This window comes from Geotrypetes seraphini, chromosome 3, assembly GCF_902459505.1.
Source record: "Geotrypetes seraphini chromosome 3, aGeoSer1.1, whole genome shotgun sequence".
Classification (NCBI taxonomy): Eukaryota; Metazoa; Chordata; class Amphibia; order Gymnophiona; family Dermophiidae; genus Geotrypetes; species Geotrypetes seraphini.
Window position 1 is genome coordinate 351,757,096 of NC_047086.1, and position 22,491 is coordinate 351,779,586.

General features: G+C 40.9%; 1 protein-coding gene across 4 annotated transcripts in view; it reads right to left on the minus strand.

Annotated features, from left to right (window-relative positions):
• LOC117356863 (spermatogenesis-associated protein 7-like) overlaps positions 1-22,491 on the minus strand; it is a 131,130-nt gene that overhangs the window by 12,985 nt on the left and 95,654 nt on the right. For all 4 annotated transcript variants that reach the window (XM_033936681.1, XM_033936680.1, XM_033936679.1 and 1 more), the window contains 3 exons: positions 20,322-20,376; positions 17,167-17,237; positions 2,804-2,881 (listed from right to left, as the gene is read on the minus strand). In XM_033936681.1, the coding sequence (XP_033792572.1) occupies positions 2,804-2,881; positions 17,167-17,237; positions 20,322-20,376 (204 nt within the window). The remainder of the gene's footprint in view (positions 1-2,803; positions 2,882-17,166; positions 17,238-20,321; positions 20,377-22,491) is intronic.

The following is a 22,491-nucleotide window of genomic DNA, read 5'->3' on the forward strand; positions in this document are numbered from 1 at the left end:
CATTGTGGATATCCTGAAAACCTGACCTGCCCGTGGCTTTCGAGGACCGAAATTGTCTACCCCTGCACTATTGGGTAGTACCATGGAATATTCTCTCGGATCACCTTGGTCCTATCTGGACAGTATTGACATGGTCCATGAGCAGAGCTGGAGGTTATCTGATTAATGGCACTATTCAGACTACAAGAAAACAGCAGGGTTGACGAAAAAGCAGGTCAACCAGCGATGTTCATAAAATTCTTTATTACAAAATTTCAGCACACAAGATTGCAGAAAGGTTTTGGCTTGGCAGTCTGGTGAAATTCATGGTGAAATTCATTGTTTCCCTTAAATTTACAAGTTCAATAATGAGGGGTGGGGGGGGGGGGTAATTTTACTATTACATATTGTACAAGGTATTTGATTATATGATAGGAAAGGGTGGGAAAGGTGGGTGATAAGAACATATGATTTGTACCGTTGATGATTATTAAGTGATGTATTTATTGTCAATTTGTTTGGACATTTGTCACACTTATTGTAAGTCGGAAAATGAATAAAGAATTACAAACGAAATTCACGGTGCTTTATTGATATTGATTTGAGCTGCTGCTATATAGGACATTTGTTACTTCAATATAGATATGCTATTTTACTAGACTCTTAAGGCAGGCTTTCTTAAGCCAAAATTAAACCTAAGACAGGCTTTCTTAAGCCATGTCAAGTCTTGTGTGCTGAAATTTTGTAATAAAGAACTTTATGAATATCGTTGATTGACTTGCTTTTTCATCGACCCTGCTGTTTTCTTGTACTGGCTTCTTGTGGAGTCTTTCTCTGTTTTTTGTAACTATTATCCAGACTGTAACTGGATATAGTTAAAAAGGCTGTTTTATCCAGTCAGCTACTGTATATGGTTAGTGGTTTGAATATTGTCACTAACCAGGTAGCACTGCTGGTCAACATTGATTGGATATTCAGTGCGAGCTGGTATCCGGATATCGGCTCAGTAGACCCAGTGACTTTTTACAAGTGCTAGCTGGCATTTTCAAACATGCTGGCTACTGTGAGCTGAATATGAATCCCTCTTTATCCCTTCCACATAACAAATAAAAGCAGCCTCCCCAACAAAGTTATAGCAGCTGCTGATTTTGTATGCTGTGGAATGTTACCATCTTTTGGATAATACTGGTAGAACCTTGTTCCTGATGAAGGATGACATTTCAATGATTACAAATTCTTCCCAAAGCTGTGTGGTGTCTTGAAAACCAGAACTATCTTAAAAAATCTCCAGTCTAGAATCAGATAACTTGGTAAAATCTGAAATATTTCCGAGAACTTTTTTTTTTTTTTTAATAATCTTTATTAAGTTTTCAAGGCTAATAAAAAGTGCAGAACATTATACATACATTAATAATCAGAGTAAGCACTTATAATCAATCAATAGCAATACAGAAAGAATAACTCCCCCCCTTCCTTCCAATACATCCAATCAAGGAATAAAACAAAACCAAAAGAGATAGCTCCCACCCTTCCCTGGGTGTGTGTGCAAATCCACAGAAAATTAAAGATAAGAGACAACTATATCGAAGTAACAAAAGACGTCAATGGACCCCAAACTAATCTGAATAACTTATTATGTCCCAACATGTCAGTGTTCATTTTTTCATACTTGTAGCATAAGCATAAATTCGCCCACCAAAAAGTAAAACTAAGAGTTACCATTTGCATGGCTCATAACCCCATTCTAAAACAGAGTTCCACTGAAAACCACTTGTTCATTATTTATGTCTCTGGAGTATTTGAATACCTCAATCACATCCTTTCTCTTCTGCAGGAAAGGGTCTGATTGCACAAATTAGACTGCAGCTTTTTTTACTGAAGTTTTGCTCACATTGCTCACGCTTGTGTATTGTTTGGTGTTTGTTGCCATGAGTCCAATATGGGGAAGATTCTATACAAGGCACCCCAAAAAAATCAGTGCAGAAAAAAAATCTGGCACAGTTTATAGAATAGCTCTTAGTTTTGAGACTCGTGACTAAATTTAGGCACAACCATTTACACCAGATAAAACCTGGTATAAATCCTCACACCTCACTTAGGTGTGGATCAGGTGTATTCTATAACGGTGCACGTACATTTTTGGAATGCCCATAACCTGCCCATGTCCCTCCCATGGCCACGCCCCCTTTATGGTTCCACGCACTAGAATTTCAGTGCACCTCTTTATAGAATATGCCTAAAAAGATGCATGCATAAATTCTAATTAGTGCGTAAAATTGCTTGTTATTGGCCAAGTATCAGTGCTGATTAGCTTGTTAATCAATTAAATTACATGACCACATTGGTGCATGCAATTCAAAGCACCACTTATAGAATCTGGGGGTATATATGTATGTACCTTTCTGAGTAACTTAGATGAAACCAAAAAAACTCTGTGGAATGACGATGTTCCTAAATGGACTTTATTTGAAAGTGTCAAAGTTCCAAAGGTACACTGAAATCATCCACATAAAATAATTTCATCCACATAAAAATAAATTCATCCACATAAAAGCCTTAAAGGTCCTAGTCTGCTGGGGATACAGGACCCAGCACGGTCCGCGTTTCGACAAAAAGTCTTCTTCAGGGGTCCCTGGGGGTCTTATAAAGGTGAATACGTGGGAAACAATTGTGTGGTGAACCGGAAGTGAGACACTTAGATGAAATCCAATGAAGGGCCATTCTTAAGACAAACTGCACTAGCGCCCACTTGGTTGGCATGCATCACAGTTTGTCTTAATTCCATTCTATATGTGAATTACCAAAAGAAACCTCATGTACTTACATGCTGGTGCTATAACGCCCCACCAAAATGTCATTCGTGATGTCTTGAAGAAATTGCAGATACTTCAGTTCTTCTTCTCTATCCAAACACAAAATGAAGCACTGGTGTCATTAAACTCTTACAAAACATGGTCTTGAATTTCATCACAACACATCTCAACCAACACCAAGGGTGTATGTAAAAGTAGGGGTTTGTTTTGCAAATATTTAGATTTGCCCCCTTTCCCCTTTTCAGTGGAATTTTTTTTTTTTTAGTTTAAATTTTCTTTTATTAAGAAGAATACAAAGAAGGAAACCTCAATCTGAGTACAAAGAACCAGGAACAAATCAAAACATCAGACTAGAGGGTCTACCGCGTGGTTTCTGCGCGGAGACAAAAGATACTCAGCAAATGCCAAGAATAACCCACCCCCCAAACCCCACCCCGCGCCCCCCAAGCACTCCAGTGTCAGAAATTCAGAAGGGCACTTCGGGAACCCGGAGACAAATTGTCCCAGGCCGGAGCCCAAACCGCTCGGAATTTCCTCCATTGACCAGGGCCACCTTTCTTAGTATCCAAATATTCATACTTCAGCAAAGTAAACAGTTCATTTTTCCACATTGTGAGGGTAGGCACCTCGGCCTGCCTCCATAACAAGAGGATACATTTACGAGATAACAAAAAAGCCTTCTTCAGCAACAGGGAATTATCCCTAGAAAGTCCCAAAGAGGTAAAGTGATAAAAAAGAAAAACCTTGAATTTTTTTCCATGGCAGTTAATGCAAATCTTTATGTAAAGGAATTTGACAAACTTTTAGGAAATTAATAGGTAATATCCAACATCTTCTAACAGTCCCTTCCATTCGACAATTATTCTACAATACAACAAACAAGACTATTTATTCAGTAGTTGCACCCAAATTATGGAAAGCCCTCCCTTTGGCCCTTAGACAGGAGTCTAACTCCAGTAAGTTCAAATCCAGCCTCAAAACCTCTCTTTAAAGATGTCTACAAGATTTATACATAGGAACAAATGCATACGAGACTCAGACAAAGGCCATATATCAGACATCTCCTTTCTCCCTTTTGTACTTGCCATTCCCCCTTCTTTTTATTTTTATGAAATATATCGCAACCATTTCCCTTTTGTAGCATGTCTCATCAGTAATATCTTGTAATTTGTATTGTCGTTCCCCCATTTTTACTTATATTTTAAATTTTGTACAATGTAAACCTTGTGAGACTAGGTGTCAAAATGGCAGATGACGTTTAATGAGAGCAAGTGCAAAGTGAAGCATGTGAGAAAGAGGAACATAAACTATAGCTATGTGATGCAGAGTTTCAAGTCAGGAGTCACTGCCCAGGAAAAGGAATTAGGTGACATCATTGAAGATACGTTGAAACCCTCAGCACAGCGTGCGGCAGTGGCTAAGAAAGCAAATAGAATGCTAGAAATTATCAGGAAAGGAATGGAAAATAAGATGAAAATGTTATAATGGCTTTGTATCACTCTATAGTACAGCTGCACCTCGATTATTGTGTGCAATTCTGGCCGCCATATCTCAAAAAAGATATAGCAGAGTTAGAAAAGGTACAGAGAAGTCTGACAAAAATGATAAAAGGGATGGGACAATTTCCCTATGAGGAAAGGCTAAAGCGGCTAGGACTTTTCAGCTTGGAGAAGAGATGGCTCAGGGGAGATATGATAGAGGTCTATGAAATACTGAGTGGAGTGGAGTGGAAAGGGTAGATGTGAATCGTTTGTTTACTCTTTCCAAAAATACCAGGTCTAGAGGGCATGAGATGAAGCTACTAAGTAGTAGATTTAAAACAAACCAGAGAAAACATTTCTTCACACAACATGTAATTAAACTCTGAAATTTGTTGCCGGAGAATATGGTGAAATGAGTTAGCATAGCTATGTTTAAAAAAGGTTTAGATAATTTCCTAAAACGAAATTCCATAAGCCATTATTGAGATGGCTTGGGGAAAATCCACTGCTTATTCCTAGGATAACAGCATAAAATCTCTTTTACTCCTTAGGATCTTGCCAAGATTTTGTGACCTGGATTGTCCACTATTGGAAACAGGATACAGGATACCTTCAGTCTGACCCAATTCTTGGCAATTCTTATGTTCTTACGACTGCAAATTTTAAAATAAATAAATAAGATCTCTACACAGGCATTACATGCTAGTAGAATACCACACCTTAGTGCAGTGATTCCTAAACTGGGTTCTGCGGAGCCCTAGGGATGCTTAAACTCTTTTCAGGGGTTCTTCAAGAACTTAGATAGTAGAATCTCTTTGAATGAACATATATACGGTATATATGTTTACATAAATTGAGGGTTTCTCTGTGCATAAAAAAATATTTTAGGGGTACCACCATTGTAAACAGTTTAGGAATCACTACCTTAGTCACATACACAAAACCCAGGTAGACCCTCAAGAAATATGAAATAAGGGACCACATATCAGTAAGAGGTATGAAGGCAAGAAACAACTGGAAACTGCAGGAAGTCAGACTCTGCACACAACAATAATAGAGAAATAGAAACTGAAATACTAGAGATATGCATTTCCAAAAGATGACTGAAAGGGGCATAATAAAAAAAAGTCTAAGTTCCCTTTTGGCCTAGGACCTAAAAAAAACGTCCAAAAGGAGGTTTTTTTTGATAATGGCCCGCCAGTCCTTTGCCTAAAAGCTGGATTCTGTAACAGGTGTCTGTCAAAAAGAACACCGATTACATAATTCCACACCCCCCCAGCAACGATCATGGCAGGAGAGAAAGCCAATCTCTCCTGTCCCGATCCACCCCCCTCCCCCGATCAAATCGGGCAGGAGGGAGCCCAGGCTCTCCTGCCCAGTAACTCCCCACCCTTCCCGACACAATCGGGGAAGGAGGGAGCCCAAGCTTTCCTGCTCCGGCGACCCCCTGCCCCCAACTAAAATATAGGCAGGAGGGACCCCAAGCCCTCCTGCCCCAACTCAGTCCCCCATGTCTGGCCACCCCGCACCCCTGATCAGCCCCATGAACGCCCCCCACCCACCCACAAGACCCACCCACTCCCCCGTACCTTAAGAATGTTGGCCAGATGGACAGGTCCCAAGCACATCCATCCGGCAGGCCCGCCATCCTCAGAATGGCGGGCCTTAGGGTCTGATTGGCCCAGGCGCCTCAAGCCCGCCCACAGGGTGTTTAGAGAAAGGGGAAAGGCCTAAGCTGGTTTTAGATACGTCTAAAACCAGCTTTGGTTATGGGTACTTGGACGATCAGGCTTTTTGATCGTACAAGTACCCATACAAGTACCCATACTTTTTAGGCCACTTTGTAGACTTTTTTAAAAAAATTATGAGCCCTATACTGTATTTCTTCTGTTCTAAGACACACCCTCCCTTTTGCAAAAGTGAAAGAATAAATCCTTCATTCTAAGACATAGCCCCATTTTTGCAAGAATGAAAAACATGGTACTGATATAAGAAGTACGGTGTTATGAAAGTAAACTATTAAGGAGTGTGCCAAATACTGTAGATTTCCATTTAATCAGCCCCCGAGGCCATGCGATTTATCATTTTTGTCCTCGATTCTAAGAAGTCATTGAATATAAGCTGCATCTACTTTTCATACACATTAAAATGAATAAAAATGTGTGTCTTAGAATCAAGGAAATAAGGTACTCTAATTAATAAACTCAGTATAAAATACTTATTTCTACTTTGTTGCCTGAGCATTTTGTTTTTCCTGGTGTCTCTTCTTTTTCCTGTCTTTGCAGGGTCTCCTGTCTCCTGTTTTCTTCTCTCGCTCCATTTTCCCTCTGTATCCCTATTCCTCCATCACTGCTCCCATGTTCAGCATCTGCACTTTCAGTGGCCTTATCCTCCCCTTCTTTAAGCATCTATTCTCTCCGCCCAATCTTGACTTGTCCTTCATGTCCATTCTAAGTCCGATTCCTTCCCCATGTCCAACATTGTCCCTGTGTGTCCCTATTTACTTTCTTTCATGAATTGCTCTTCTGTGTCACTGTCTCTATGCTCCTTCCAATATCTTCTTTTCCCTTCCTTGGGGCCCTTGTCTCTCTCCTTTTCTCTTCCTCCCCCTAGCCCACTATATCTCCCTCTTGGGTCCAATGCCTTTCCCAGGGCCTCCTCACTCTCTTCCTCTCCTCCAGTCTGTCTCTCCCTCCTTCCCTTCTACTACTCCTACCCCCAACTGGTATAACATCTACCCCTCTCCCTCCAACTCCTGGCTCCATCACTTCTGTCTGTCTTTTTCTCCCCCTCTATCAGTAAAGCAGCACCTCCTTCTCTCTTGCAGGTCCAGCGTCTGTTCCCTTTCATCCTCCCTTCCTTTTTCATTTCCAGCATCCCCGCATGTTCTCCTACCTTATTTCCTTCTTTGCTGCTTTGGGGATTCGAGCCTTCCCTAGGATACAGCCCATCCTCTCTGACACAATGTCTTGCATCCATGAAGGTGGGACGTCTTCTATGGAAAGCCCACAGCCCCAAGGCAGGCTGGGTTAGTGGAGGCAATGCTACTACCGGTAGTGAGGACAAAGTGAGAGGGACCAAGGGGAGGGGGAGAAAAAAACAGACACTGGAGCTAGGAAGGGGGGGGGAGTGGGAGGAGGAAGGCGAGGGAAGGAAAGGTGAGAGACGGAACTGGGATGGAGGGGGAAGAGAGGTGCTGGACCTGGAAGAGTGATGCTGACACCTGGAGCATCCAGTGAGACATAGCCTCTTATACTGGGCACCTATGCACTCACCAGAAGACCAAACATCAAATCAGGATTGTTACCTCCATTATAAATTTCTATTGAAACAAGTTGATTATAACCCATCACTGACAGCTCCCACAATTCGGCAACTTATGTGTCATTATCCAGATGCAAACTAAAATCTTCTAATATTGAAGTTGCTAATGTACAGCAACAAACCAGAAAAAGAACCAAAAGTCCAACTTCGTCTGCAGTGAAAAAACAAACCAGAGCAAACAAACCAAAAAAACTGCAGACTTGTACACGGTACAGGCAAATTTTATTTGGACAAATAAATCTTAACTAAAAACCTTTTACCAGGCAGGGGACCCAACACGGTCCGTGTTTCGGACAACCTTCATCAGGGGTCCATGGTGATAAAGGAAAAAAGGAAAAATGTCACAAAAAAAAGAAGAAGCCTGGAAAAAATAGCGTTTGGTAGCACACCAGTGAATCGCCAAAATGCAATGCAAGTTCGTCACAGTACTTTTTTTTGTGACATTTTTCCTTTATCACCATGGACCCCTGATGAAGGTTGTCCGAAACACGGACCGTGTTGGGTCCCCTGCCTGGTAAAAGGTTTTTAGTTAAGATTTATTTGTCCAAATAAAATTTGCCTGCACCGTGTACAAGTCTTCAGTTGCTAATGTACGCAATGTAAAAGAAGAAAATGTCTTGATGAGTTTTATCCTATGAATGGGCATAACTCAAGCACTCAGTCATGGCGTTAGTCATAAAAATCAACCTCCATAAAGTGTAAATCTCATCTTGGTTACTTTGCTGTTCTCCAGTGTAATACCATGTCTGCTGATGTAAATTTTTATCAAAATGCTTCTCTCAGTTATCAGAAAGAAACGACCTTTCCCTTGTGAAGAGAATATAATTCATATATCTTAAATATGTGCAAAGATTTATATGTACTTATCAAAACATAGCTGCATCATTTATATGTTGCTCAACTGTGAGTCTAGCAGAAAACCTTAAAATAATGCTGATATTTTTAAAACACAAGTGGAATTTTATTTGTTACAAGGATTTGATCAAAGGCTGAGGCTTGGGCACTAATTTAGAGAATAACATTGTAAAACTATATGAATTGCAAAACCAATAGTTGGTTAATGGCATGTAAACCTACATTAATCTTAATATGTTAATACTAACATATTAAGATTAACGCAGCATGAATAAGTTTTCAACACACATAAAAGTCACAGTAGCCATAGCACATGTTTGCATTAGTCTGCATTAATGTTAACAGGGCTTTAATACATTCTGCTGTGTTTAAAATATTAATGAGCTGTATCATATGCAAATATGATGCAAATGAGATGCATCATATCAAATGAGCTGCATCACATGCAAATACATCCATAGAAGCACCATAACATATTAGCAACTTGATTTACATTTCTTTTGTAACATAAAAGCTTAACTACCCCTCAATGACATGCTAAGGAGTTTTTTGTATTAGAATTAGTGGGATACCATAAAGCCCAATGTGGACTTTGATTAGGCCTGGATTTCCCACCAGGTGAAGTGTGCAAATGTTTAGGGGTGCTGTGCTGAAATGGGCACTGCCTCCTCCATCCTGACAGCAACATCTCACAAGCAGCCCTCTACCTCAGCACCAATATCCTGTCTGACCTGCCCTTAAGGCACAGGAGTTTATGGACTGGTAACATTCTGAGCACCAAGCTAGAATCATTGTTGATGTGTCTTGCACAGATCATGTTCATAGAAAACCAATCTCCCATTGCTGCTGCTGCTCCTGCATAAATGAAGGGGATATCCTGTGGTCCTGCTCCAATACCTCAGAGAGCTCTAGGGAAGACCAGCATGGGAAGATTAGGTTCTTATCTTGATAATCTTCTTTCTAGTAGAAAGGCATATGTCTTGAATCAGTAGGATATTCTCCTTTACTTGCAAGTTTGTAGAAGGCATCATCTACATTTTTCTCTCCATTCTGCCTCCTGCATCTCTGGGCTGTGCCCCATCTCCTCAGTTTGTATTATAGTAGCATAGTAATATAGTACATGACGGCAGATAAAGACTTGAACTGCCCATCCATTGTGCCCATAAGTTATACCCATTAAAAAATACATGATTAATGAACTTGTCTCTTCTTTGATATTTCTGGGCAAAGACTGTAAAATCTGGTATTGTCCTAGGTTCCAGATGCTGAAGTTGCCGTCCAAGCTCACTCCAGCCTATCCAACCATCCCGTTGTTTGCAGGACATCTGCCGTAGAATCTGGCCAGTAACATCCTCCTGTTCCATATCAGTATGGAGATCACATTGATGCCCACCCCAGCCCATCCTACACCGAATCACCATATATGGAACACAGACCATGCAGGTCTATCCAATACCAGCCTTAGCTCTTTAATTTACATCCTTCATTTTCTAATTAGAGATCCTCTATTTTTATCCCACACTTTTTTTGAATTCCACCACCGTTTTCCTCTCCACCGATCCAGTATCAAAGCAGTTGACTATTCCTATAAGAGAAATAAAGAGGCAGAATATGGGGTTCACCCTGACCAAACCATTTCTGTTCTGATCTGCAACAAGTCAATGCCAATGTAATCATAACTGAAAACAAGATGGAAATGAACAAGCCAACTACCTGCGTGCAACCAGCACTAACACTTATGGAGCTCTTCAGTCTCTCACTTTTCTCATTGAGCAAGAGATAAATCAGTACTCTTTGGATCTGTCTGCTAACAAACACCAGCATCCAGAAATACATAAATGTCTGAGCCTGCAAGCAGGCTTATTGAAATCTGACAGGGTGGGTCTTCAAGACTCATATGCCTTTCTACTAGAAAGAAGATTATCGAGGTAAGAACCTAATCTTAAGAACATATGAATAACCTTACTGGGTCAGACCAATGGACCATCTAGCCTAGTATCCCATCTTCACAGTGGTCAATCTAGGTCACAAGTACCTGGCAAAAATCCAAACAGTAGTAACATTCCATGCTACTGATCCAGGGCAAGCAGTGGCACCCCCATGTCTGTCTCAATAGTAGACTATGGACTTTTCCTCCAGGAACTTGTGCAAACCTTTTTTAAAAGCTATGTTAACCACTCTTACCACATTCTTTGGCAATGTGTTCCAGAGCTTAATAACGATTCTCTCAGTGAAAAAAAAAAGATTCCTCCTATTAATTTTAAAAGTATCTCCTAGTAACTTCATCAAAAGCCCCCTAGTCTTTGTAATGCTCCATGCACTAACTGATGTACACTGTCACTTCCTCTTTCCACCCCCAAACTTACCCCCTTCCCAGAAAATATATATATATATATATATATATATTTAACATACAGTAAATGAATGCAAAATGAAAAATTTACTATAGAGCGCCTCAGTGTGTCCCATGCTAACCCTTTTTAAGCTGGGTAAGCTCTTAGTTAGTGCTTACTGCAGCTTAGGAAAAGGACCCCAAAATATGGTATCTGCTTTCATCACTATTCACGTGACAAGCAGGAAAACATCCACTTTCTCTGTGCCTAGCAATTGGAGCTTGCTCTAGGACTCTAGGACAGATTTTAGATTTAATACATGCCTTTCCAAATCTAAACTCAAGGTGAGCCACATACCCTTTGCAACATTTTTTTTGGGAGGGCGGGTTTTGCACTTTGGTTTCTATGTTTTAACCTTCTGTCCTATCTGTCTCCTATTTTAATTAGTGTTCCTTTTTTCAAATTATTATATAAACCACTTTGATTGGATTGTCTTTTTTTTTTTATTTTTTTTTTATTTCTTATATACCGCTATACCCTAAGTTCGAAGCGGTTTACAGTGAAGTCATGTCTAGAGAGAGTACAGTGTTAACAGAAGGATACAGGATAATACAAAGTGAGCAGGTACTGGGTGATACAATAAGGTATGAAATATTAACACGATAAACAGTTACAGTATGTTTATAATGAAGTACAGGGTACTGGGGTGTTTACAAAGGGTACAAGATAGTAACAAGAGGACAGTTACAGGATGTTTACAGTAAGATACAGGAAAGTACAAGGTGAGTGGGTACTGGGGTGATTATAGTAAGGTTCAAGATATTAACAAGAGTACAGTTACAGGATGTTTACAATCAGATACAGGATGTTATACTAAGTTATAGGGTGATACAATATGAACAGTTACTAGGGATCAGTGCTGTTTACAGCTAGATATATGATGAGCGTAAGAGAGGTAAAGCATTAGACGTTGGGGGAGGGGAAAAGGAAGGGGAGGGTTTTCGAGGTGGTTTATAATTGGTAGGGGGAGAGTTTAAGTGGTGTTAAAGAGGCGGGTCTTCAGAGATTTTCTGAAGTCCGCGTATGATGTGGCTTCGGGTATTGGTTTTGCTAGCCATGTATTCAGTTGGGCTGCCTGGAAAGAAAGCATTCTGTTTAGGTACTTCTTGTAGTGACATGATTTCAGGGATGGGTAAGTAAAGAGGTTTGTTCTGCGGGAGGTCTTTTTTGGGCAGTAGGTGAGGAATTGGGAAGCTAGGTAGGTTGGTAGCATCCCGAAGATCGCTTTGAAGCTGATGCAGGCAAACTTGAAAAGAATTCTGGATTCTACTGGTAACCAGTGGAGTTTTTGGATGTATGGAGAGATGTGTTCCCATTTCTTGAGTCCGAAGATGAGACGGACGGCAGTGTTTTGGATTAATCTTAGCTTTTGGAGGGACTTTTTGTATGCTCCCAAAAATATTATGTTGCAGTAGTCCAGAGTACTCAAGATGGAGGCTTGTACTAGTAGACGAAAGGATGATTAGTCGAAGAATTTTTTGATGGTGCGAAGTTTCCATAGGGTAGAGATACATTTTTTGAACATTAGATCAGTGTGTTTTTCTAGTGTTAGGTGTCTGTCAAGGGTAACCCCTAGTATTTTAATAGATTGATCAATTTCGTAATCTTTGCCATTCATGTGGATCTTGTTATCTTTTATCTGCTCGTTGGGAGAGGCTAGGAAAAATTTGGTTTTTTCTGTGTTCAGTTTGAGTTTGTAGGCCTTCATCCAGAGTTCTATTTGGTTTAGGATATTGGATAGGTAAGTGATGAAACTCGGAGAAATATCGGATAATGGAAGTACGACAGTGATATCGTCAGCATAAATGTGGAAGGTGAGATTTAAGCTCTGTAATAGGTGTCCCAATGAGATGAGGTAGATATTGAAAAGGGTCGGTGAGAGCGGGGAGCCTTGGGGGAGTCCACAGTTGTTGTTCCAGCTGAAGGAGAGGTTATCATCTTTGGGAACTTGATAAGACCTGAGCTTGAGAAATCCCCGGAACCAGGTAAGGGTGTTTCCTGAGATGCCTATTGACTCTAAACAGTGCAGCATGATGGAGTGGTCAACTAGGTCAAAGGCGCTGCTTAGATCCAGTTGGAGGATCAAAGCGTTGGAGCCTTGACTGAGAAGGGAGTGTAGAGAGTTTAGAAGGGAGGCCATTATAGTTTCGGTGCTGAAGCCAGGTCTGAAACCGGATTGGTTGGTATGTAGTAGGTTGAATTTGTCTAAGTATTTGTTTAGGTCAGCATTTACCAGGCCTTCCATTAATTTGGCAGCCAGAGGGATATTTGCGACGGGTCTGTAGTTGGCGATGTTATTGGTTGTTTCTTTTTTGTTCTTTTTTATAGGGTTAATAATAATTTGGCCTAGGTCTTCTGGGAATTTCCCGATGGATAATTGTAGATTGATCCAGCTTAGAAGGTCGGTTTTGAAGCTAATAGGGGCAGATTTCATCACGTTGGGGGGGCAGGGGTCTAATTTGCAGTAAGATTTTGTATATTTATTGTAGTACTTGATGAACGATAGCCAGTCTGTTTCCTTGAAGTTGGACCAGCTCATGTCGGCTTTAGAGGAGGAGTCAGGGTCCTGGAGTATGGTGTAGTTCCAGTGGGAGTCTTGTGAGTTTGGGAGGGCAAGTCTTGATTTAGATATTTTTGAGTTGAAGAAATCGGCCAGGTCGTGTGCTGTGATCGTGGAATCTTCTACTGGGTTTGTGTAGGGGTGGGTGTCAGACAGGTCGCTGACAAGTTTGAATAATTTGCTACTGTTTAAGGGGGTGTTGCCTATAATGTTGGCGTAGAAGGTTTTTTTCTTTTTGGCGATGGTGTTTTTGTAGTTGGCTAGCATTTGGCGCCAGGCATCTCTGGATTCTGGTGTTCCTAACTTTGTCCATTTCCTTTCTAATCTTCTTAATTCTCTCTTTATCCCAAGGAGTTCTGAGTCAAACCAGCCTGATAAGTTTCTAGGTCTGAACCTTCTTTTCTTCAGTGGGGCCATTTCGTTTAGGATTTGGGTGCTGGTGGAGATCCAGGAGTTCATGAAGAGGTTGGGATCCTCGTCGTGGTTGTGGATAATGTCATAGTGAGACCAGAATTCTACAGGGTTGAGTTTGCCTCTGCTTGTTTTGAATAGGGTGGGTTTGTGTTTAGCTTTCCTCGTGTTTGGTGTCTGTTGCCATTCCAATTCGAAGTTGCATATTTTGTGGTCGGACCAAAGTGAGTCTGACCAGGTTTCTGATATCAATCGGATCGTAGGGTTTGTTGAATGTGAGTTGGTCAGTGATACAATGTCCAGTTGGTGGCCTTTTGTGTGGGTTGATATTGGGGGGGGGAGTGAGGGAAGCTTAGGGAGGTTAGAAAGGACCAGCAATCGGTGGATTCAGGTAGATCTGGATTCTCTAAATGTAGGTTAAGGTCGCCGCACAAGAGGTTGTAAGGGCCCGAAAGTGAGTTGGATAATATGAATTCCTGGAATTCTTCTTTGGCTGCTGACCATTGTTTGGGTGGGATATATGTCAGAATGATAGTAAGGGAGTCAACTAGCAGTTCTGATTGAAGCTTTAGAGAGAGGATTTCCAAGGTGGGGGAGGATTTAGAGCTGAGCATGGAGCTATTTAAGTTGTCTTTAAGGATTACGGCCAGACCTCCACCCCTACCTCTTTCTCTTGCTAAGGAGAAAATTTTGAAGTTAGGAGGGAGGCATTCTTGAATGATGATGTCTTCATCTGAGAGTAGCCAGGTCTCTGTTAGTACGACGAAGTCAGGGTTGGTGTTGGTGAGCCAGTCGTGGATTAATTGGGATTTGTTCCTCATAGATCTTATGTTTAGGTAGGAACCTCTGAGGCTGGCATAGGTTAGAGGGGCGGAGGGGGGGGATGGGAGGGAGCTATGTTTTTTAGTATTCTGGTTTTTTTGGTATAGGGTCTGGAAGGTCTGTGGAAAGTAGTTAGGATTGGGATCTCTTGGATATTGAAGGAAGCCTCGATAAGGGTAGGGGGGGTTTGGGCTTGAAGGTGCGAATAGAGTAGGGGGTGGGGGGAGGGAGAAGGAAGGGTGGGGCGGTTGCCTTGCTTCTTGGGCTAAGTAAGTGTAAGATAATAAGAAGTAACCACATGCTGTGATAGGGGGATCCCATGTTAATGCACTGATTTAACAGAGTAGCGTGTAAGTGGTAGTACAGAAAGTGAGGTATTAAGTCAGAAAAATTATGTGCTGTGGAGACCAATTATACAATTATACAATGCTGTAGGGAAAAAATTATGTGCTGTAGAGACAGGTAAACCGTGGGGTAATGACTAAACAAGTTAAGACTGGGCAATTAAATACAAGATGCTGTAACAGATTAATGGTGGGAAGTTGTGATATGAAGCTGTTACCTGACTTGGAGGTCGACAGGAGTTCAGGTGATCTGGTCTTTGTGGTGCAGGCGTTTCACGCAGGCGCTCCCGAACGGCAGTGGTGCCATTGGCGCTGGGCCTTTTGAATGTGTGTCCTCCAGCTGGATCGGGGGGGCGGAGCAGGGCTCCCACGCTGGTCCCGATCTGGCTGGCTTCAGTAGAAAGGTGCAGGCGCTGAATGTGTGTCTTCCGGCTGGATCGGGGGGGGGGGGGGGGGCGGAGCAGGGCTCCCACGCTGGTCCCGATCTGGCTGGCTTCAGGTTGTATTGCAAATACTAAGATAAGCATGTTTTGTACCTGAGACAATTGGGCCTTGATTTTATAAAGGGCGCCTAAGCGCACCTAGGTCACACATAAAGTTAAGCGGGACTTAGGCATTCAAACTAATTGGTTAATGAGCAATTTAAGGGTCTTAACAAGCAATAATTGGCACTTGGATACCCAAAGTATGTGGACACAAGTTCCAAGACACGTCCACAATTCTGTGGACACCCTTGGGGAAAAACTGCGCCTAAATATATAGGTGTGAGCATGGAGTAGTTGTGGCATGGGAGAGACTTCGATGTGGATGTCTGTAGACTAATTTACATATTGCTGAGCGCCCTAGTGCTTCTATCTAACGCTTATATTATAGGCGAATGAAAACCAGGTCTTCTTTTTAACATGGTTTGGGCTTCAGATAGATATGAGTTAGCTGGACGGGACTTAGGCGGCTTTGGACGTTCTTAATGCAATCTGCTAAATAGGTTTCTGTTTTTTTATTTTTGCTTTATTAAGCTCAAAATACATTTAATAACGTACCACATAAACAGGGCACATAAATACAAACATATTGCATGCAAAACCTACTACTTTACTGGACAAACAGCAATGTTATTTGCTAATTAGAGCACATGAAAAACACAGCTGAGGTTATGAGTTCAATTCCCACTGCAGCTCCCTGTTGACCCTGGACAAGTCACTTAACACTTCATTGTCCCAGGTACAAAATAAGTATCTATCTAAAATAGGTAAACCCCTTTGAGTGCAACCACACAGAAAAAGTGGTATATTAATTCCCATCCCCTTTAACTTATAGGACTGCTTTGTTGCTGCCTTATGCTATCCGGATTACAACGTCAGTTGGCGACATATCTGGGTATTTTCTGGCTCTGCTCAGCTTCTGCTTCCAGACCACCCTGGGACCAGCCTGCATTAATTTTCAGCAGCTTTATTCAGAAATTAGTGGCTGGCTCCAGCTAGTAGGGTCGGTGTATTTGATTTCAAGAACATGGATAGGATCATGGGAAACAAATAGTTTCAGTTTTTCAAACATTTATTTATCCGCTAACCTCAATTAAATATAGAATTTGATCCAAATGTTGGATGACATTCTGTTTTATATAGCCGGATGGCACAACAAGCAGAGACCAAGCAGGTTAAAAGTTTCATAGGGGTTTTTTTTTTTCTGCAGTTTCGATTCTAAGCAGCCAGTATAAAATTATCACAAATTACTGAAACATGTTGCCAGTGCTTATCTCTAACACTCATTTTCCATCCCAGAGACATGGCTATCTTCTTCTTTTGAATCTTGCTTATTCACCATTTCCTTAACCCAAAGTGATTCAATTACATAAGTCTGAAACTAGTGAGGAGTGATATAACCATGAAAGTTTTAACTCTAGCTGCTGTTCATTTCTGCATTTCTGATAAGCACTTGTAATTCAACTACCTTGAAAGAATACACACAAAAAAAATAGCAAAAGTAAATCTTTCATTCATTCACCTTAGACAAATAAATGAGAAAAGTTCTTTATTCCGTTTGACCTTAATACAAAAGATGCTATTAAGCTGAATAATAATTTTCCCTTTGCAATACAATTGAAATTTTGTTCACGCTGCTGAAGTGCCAAAGATAATCACGGAACAGTCTGAAAGAATATGGTTAAAAAGAGAATCTACTCACATTGCCAAAAGTTGTGCACGTCGAGAATCTGACTTCTGATGTTTAGTGAACAGCAGTTTGGATTCATTTTCCTACAATTTTCACATGAAGAGATGAAAAGTGGATTCTGGCTCTTAATAGTTGGCATTTTACAGCTCTTCATGCAGACATCAATAAAAGCATGACAATTTTTTATAATAGATAGCAAGATCAGTGTGCCCCTGCAAGTACATTCCCAAAAACAGAGAACACATTGAGTTAGTGACATCTTAAAAAAAAAAAAAACCAAACCCTTTATGAATTATGCATAAATATGAAATATGACAAGCTTGCTCAAAGTACTGGATAATTTGGGCTTAGACTGTAAAGGGAAGCACCATGACAGTCTAGTACAAGAGGGTCCAGCAAAATAAGGAACCAATATTCAAACCATTTATGCTTCTAACTTTGGGGCTGAGACAGAAACCCTCATGGTAAAACACAGTTCTACCATGAAATTAGCACAGCACAATAACCTTGCAATGCTATAATCAATAAGCATGAAAATTACTGTCGCATTTTAAAATTGCAACAGTAAATGGAGGAGAGAGAATAGGGTAAAAAGAGGTCAAATATTTATTTGGGGGAGAAGAGAGGGGATGGATATTGAGGGAGGAGCCTAAAGCTTGACTGACTCAGATGCCTAAGGCCCCCTTGGGAGGGGCCTTAGGCAACTGAACCAATCAGGGCCTTTGGCCCTACCCATACATCACATGATGCACCGAGGAGGGGATGGCCCGTCATTTAGGACTGGCGGGCATATAGCAGGAGCCTTGGAGCAGGCTTGCTGCTTCCAACTTTTTTAAAAGGTTTGATGGATGTTTGGGGGTTAGGTGCAGGGGATGGGGGTGGCAGGAGGGAGTGGGTTTCCAACTTGCCATTTTTTGGGGGGGTTGGGGGTTCAGTGGCTTGGGGGTACCTGGCGCAGGGGAGGGCCCTGGCGAAGAGGTGTTCTGCATGGCAGGAAGGAGTGGGCATCCCTCCTGCCAATTTTCTCTTATGCCTCATTTGTCGGGGGTTGTCGGGGAGGGCCGTCATCGGTGGTGAGTGTAACACATGCAAAATATCTGTGCCATTGAAAAAAAAAGGGAAAACCCCCCAAACAGGCAGGTATTGACAAGTCTAGACCAGTCGGTTTTTCTGATCGCTAAAACCCTTTTTTGGTGGGGGACTAGCCAAGCGATGTTAGTGCATCAGTTGCTTAGCTAATTTGCATGGCTGGATCGGAAAATGGGCGATCGAGGAGAAAAACCTGTGGTGGGCTGTTTTGTAAATTGGGTCAGTAAGAGCGATCGCCGTTAAAGCTGACTTTAGTGCATCGCTGACTTTAGTGACTGACGCCATTAAAATATGATACTCTATGGAGAGGAGTGGTTTCTTACAAGCACGATAGTAAGTCTAGCATATTTCAAGTTATAAATTGTAAACAATTGGCGAGATATCCTTGTTAGCATGTATAATATGGTTATAATTAAAATATAGTTAGTTATTCTCACTGGCTAAGACAAAATATTTTTGTTATTTGTTTTTAGATTTAACTACAGGAGCTTCGACCCTGACGAAAGTTATCTTGAAACATGTGCATGTTGGTAGAAGCGCTCCCTTAATACTGGCTACTATTACTAAGCTAAGTATTTTGATATGAAAAAGTTAAAAAGTTGAAAGTTATTACACGAAAAAAAGTTTAAAAAATATAAAAAATCTTTAAAAAATAAATAAATTGTTGATCCTATGACAATCGGGTTCTGTGATCTGTTTCACACGAACCAGTGGAGTTCTTTAGCCCTCTGAGGATCATGAATAGTTAAAATAATAAGCAGTGGCGTACCAAGGGGGGGGAGGTCCATCCCGGGTGCAGCCTTAGGGGGGGGTGCACAGCTGGACAGGTCCGTAAAATTCCTGGGCTGCGACGGCACTCAGCGGCATCAGCACCCCCCCTGCCCCGCGACAACACTCAAGTTTGGCCTCCTTCTCCCGGCATTAGCAGAACTTCATATCGGCAACAGGTGCTCAGTCAAAAGCTTCCCCTGACTGAACTGCCTGAGCAGAAACAGGAAGCTGAGTCAGGGGAAGCTTTTGACTGAGTACCTGTTGCCGATCTGAAGTTCTGCTGATGCCGGGAGAAGGAGGCCAAACTTGAGTGCTGTCATGGGGCGCCGATGCCGCTGAGTGCTGTCGTGGAGAGGGGGGTGTGCTGATGCCGCTGAGTGCCGTCGCAGCCCAGGAATTTTCCAAACCTGTCCGGCTGTGCACCCCCCCTAAGGCTGCACCCGGGGCAGACCTCCCCCCCACCTCCACTGATAATAAGTATTTGGTCTTTATGGACTATTATTGTTTATAATGACTGGGTGTTGTGTATGTTGGAGAAGGATTTTAAGCATGCCGTGAACTGTCAGAAGAACTAACACATTGATTATTTAAGATTGTAGTGAATATAAATATTTGTGAAAAAAAACTCTCTCTCATAAAAACACAGTAAGCTTCAGTACGGAAGAAACAAAAAAAGTTGTAAATCCCCAAACTATCCAATGAATTGATGCAAAAAGTTTTACTTAACGAGAAAAAAATCAATACATTAAGGACTCCTTTTACTAAGCTGCGCTAGTGGTTTTAGTGTGCGCTTAGCATGCGCTACACTGCCATGCACGCTACACATTAACGCTTGCGTTAGTATTTTTTGTGTAGCGCGGGGTTAGCGCAGCTTAGTAAAAGGTGCCCTAAATGTAGTCCGATGTAGTTTTTTCCAGCTGGTACCACTATAGAAACAATAAACAGTAGTAGTAGTAGTTAGCAAAACAGAAACGTTATCAGCTATATTCAATTGACTTTCTTCTAATTAGTTACCTAACAAACAAATCTTGTAATTAGTTTTTTTTTTAACACTGGATTTTGTCTTATATTCCAGGCTCTTTCCTTTGAGATTAACCTTTTTATCACTAACGCTTCTTGATATTTTCTGTGTGAGGCCACTTTAATTACTCTTTTTCATTGATTATACCTTTCTCTCCACATTACAAGACATATACCAAACTGCTTCCAGCTCGCGCAGTCAGCCAATTGTAACAATTACCACTGGGATGGAAATCCCTACTAATACATTTATAGTAAGGTTGGGAAGTGAAAGAATTGAATCTAACCTTTTTTGGGTCCCATGTACCTTGGTCTGCTCTGAGAAAATCTTCCTTTAAAGAGCTGCAAAATTCAAATGGAAAATCAATTAAGCATTGTCCGTGAAGTAAAGTTATTCCTTCTCAAATTGAATAATTCCCTTCCAGGAAGTCAACATTAACAAAAAGAATCAGTAGATCACCATGTTCACTTCTTATTGTTTGAGACCATTTAAAGGCAAGGGAAAATTAGTATTAGGTACACAAAAGTGTATGTAATTGCTTAGAAAACTGTACAAAACAATTTATATAAAATATCATGCCCAGAATGTAGATAATTTCAAAGCAGTGGTTTTAAAATATATTTAGAAATTGCTTGTTAAAAATATGTCCTGAATTCTGTGCATGTAAAATTACGAATGTAATACAGTTTCCTTCTGCTTTTTGGGGGGGCTTCCAAATCAGTTAAAATTCATATTTGTGGTGTCAGAGTTTCACTCATAAATTCCCAGGGCCTGGTGTATAGAGAAGTGGCCTTAGCATCCTGAGGTTGTGAGTTCAATTCCCACTGCAGTTCCTTGTGACTCTGGGAAAGTCACTTTTAACACTTTATTGCCCCAGGTACAAAATAAGTACCTGTCTAAAACGTATAAACCGCACAGAAAAGCAATATATCAAGTCTCATCCCCTTTGTTACCTCAGCCACTGTAATGACAGCTCTAAGCCTGAGGCTGCAAATTATGGAACCCACCTTTGAAACCTGGTACAGATGCACCTGTCGAGTCTTTGGTCTTCCCATTGTATAATGTGCCAGACCCCCTCCCCTCCAGGCCATCCCCAAATTCACCTAGCCAGAGAAGCAGAGCCCAGACTTGAGAATCCAAACCTAGCCTCTCATACCTGTTCTTGAATCATTGGGTGACATTTGACCAAGTTACCCTGAAACCCCTTTTTGATATTTTTATTAATCTGGTAGGAAGTGAGCACAGACATTTACATATCCAGCTCATCCTTCTCCTGTGTGCATTTGTCTTTGATTATATGTTAAACTAGCCCATCACCACACCTTCCTTCTTTCCTCCTTTTTTACTTCCATAGGTTAGCATGTCACTATTATCCGTTCTAAGTTTTGTTTTGTTTTTTTAATTTTTGATCACGTTCTCTGTAGCATATTTTAATTTTTTAATTTATGGTATATTTTTCTTTTGCATTTCATATGTCTTTTCATGATATATTGTGAACTTTGTTACTTTTTTACTTGCTGTGCTCCATTTTGAGCTTAACTGGTTAAAGGTGGATTATAAACTGAACTAAACTAAACTCATACCTTAAGGCTTTTAGGGCTCCTTTTACAAAGCGATGGCAGTGATTCCCCCGAGGTAAATGCACCGAAGCCCATTCAATTCTCGTTGGTACTGGTGCAGTTGCCACGGAAGAATCACTACTGTGGCTTTGTAAAAGAGCCCTTAGCAGCCAAGAATTTATCTAGTCTACTTTTAAATATCTCTATTCAGGATGGGCCATATTATGTAAATGGTGCCCTACCACTGCCAATTGCTTTAAGTGGTACGGTATTTGACTGCACCATTTAAAAATCCTTTTTTTTTTAAAAATTATTTATTCATTTTTAAACTTTCAACAAGTAATTCATTATATAATCATATACACTGTAATAATACTTATTAATCATACATTCAATGAAATCAGACTATAACTTCACCCTCCCATCCTTCTTCCAATATAATCATATAATTTTATAAATATAAAATCATCCCCCCTTCCCCCCTTATACTTCAATAAACAAAAGGAGAGAAATAAATTATTAAATAATCAATTATAATCATTCCTTACAATAATTTGTTAATGGCTCCCAGATCTCCTTAAACTTTTTATAACTTCCTTGTTGGATAGCTAATATTTTCTCCAATTTAAAAATATGGCACAATGAATTCCACCAAAAACTATAACTTAATCTATCATAATTTTTCTAATTTCTCGTAATTTAAAAAAAGGCACCAGCAACTACCTATCCCGATAGGTACTGGAATCGTGGCTATGCCATGGCAGCTAAGGTCAAAGTAGTTGTGGTTATGGCCGGAAATGACCCTAGGCATCGTTAGGTATGATTCTCTGTCAAACCTAGGTGCCGGTAATGTAGGCCTTTAAAACCCTGGCTTAGATTCCCTTAGACCACCTGCCA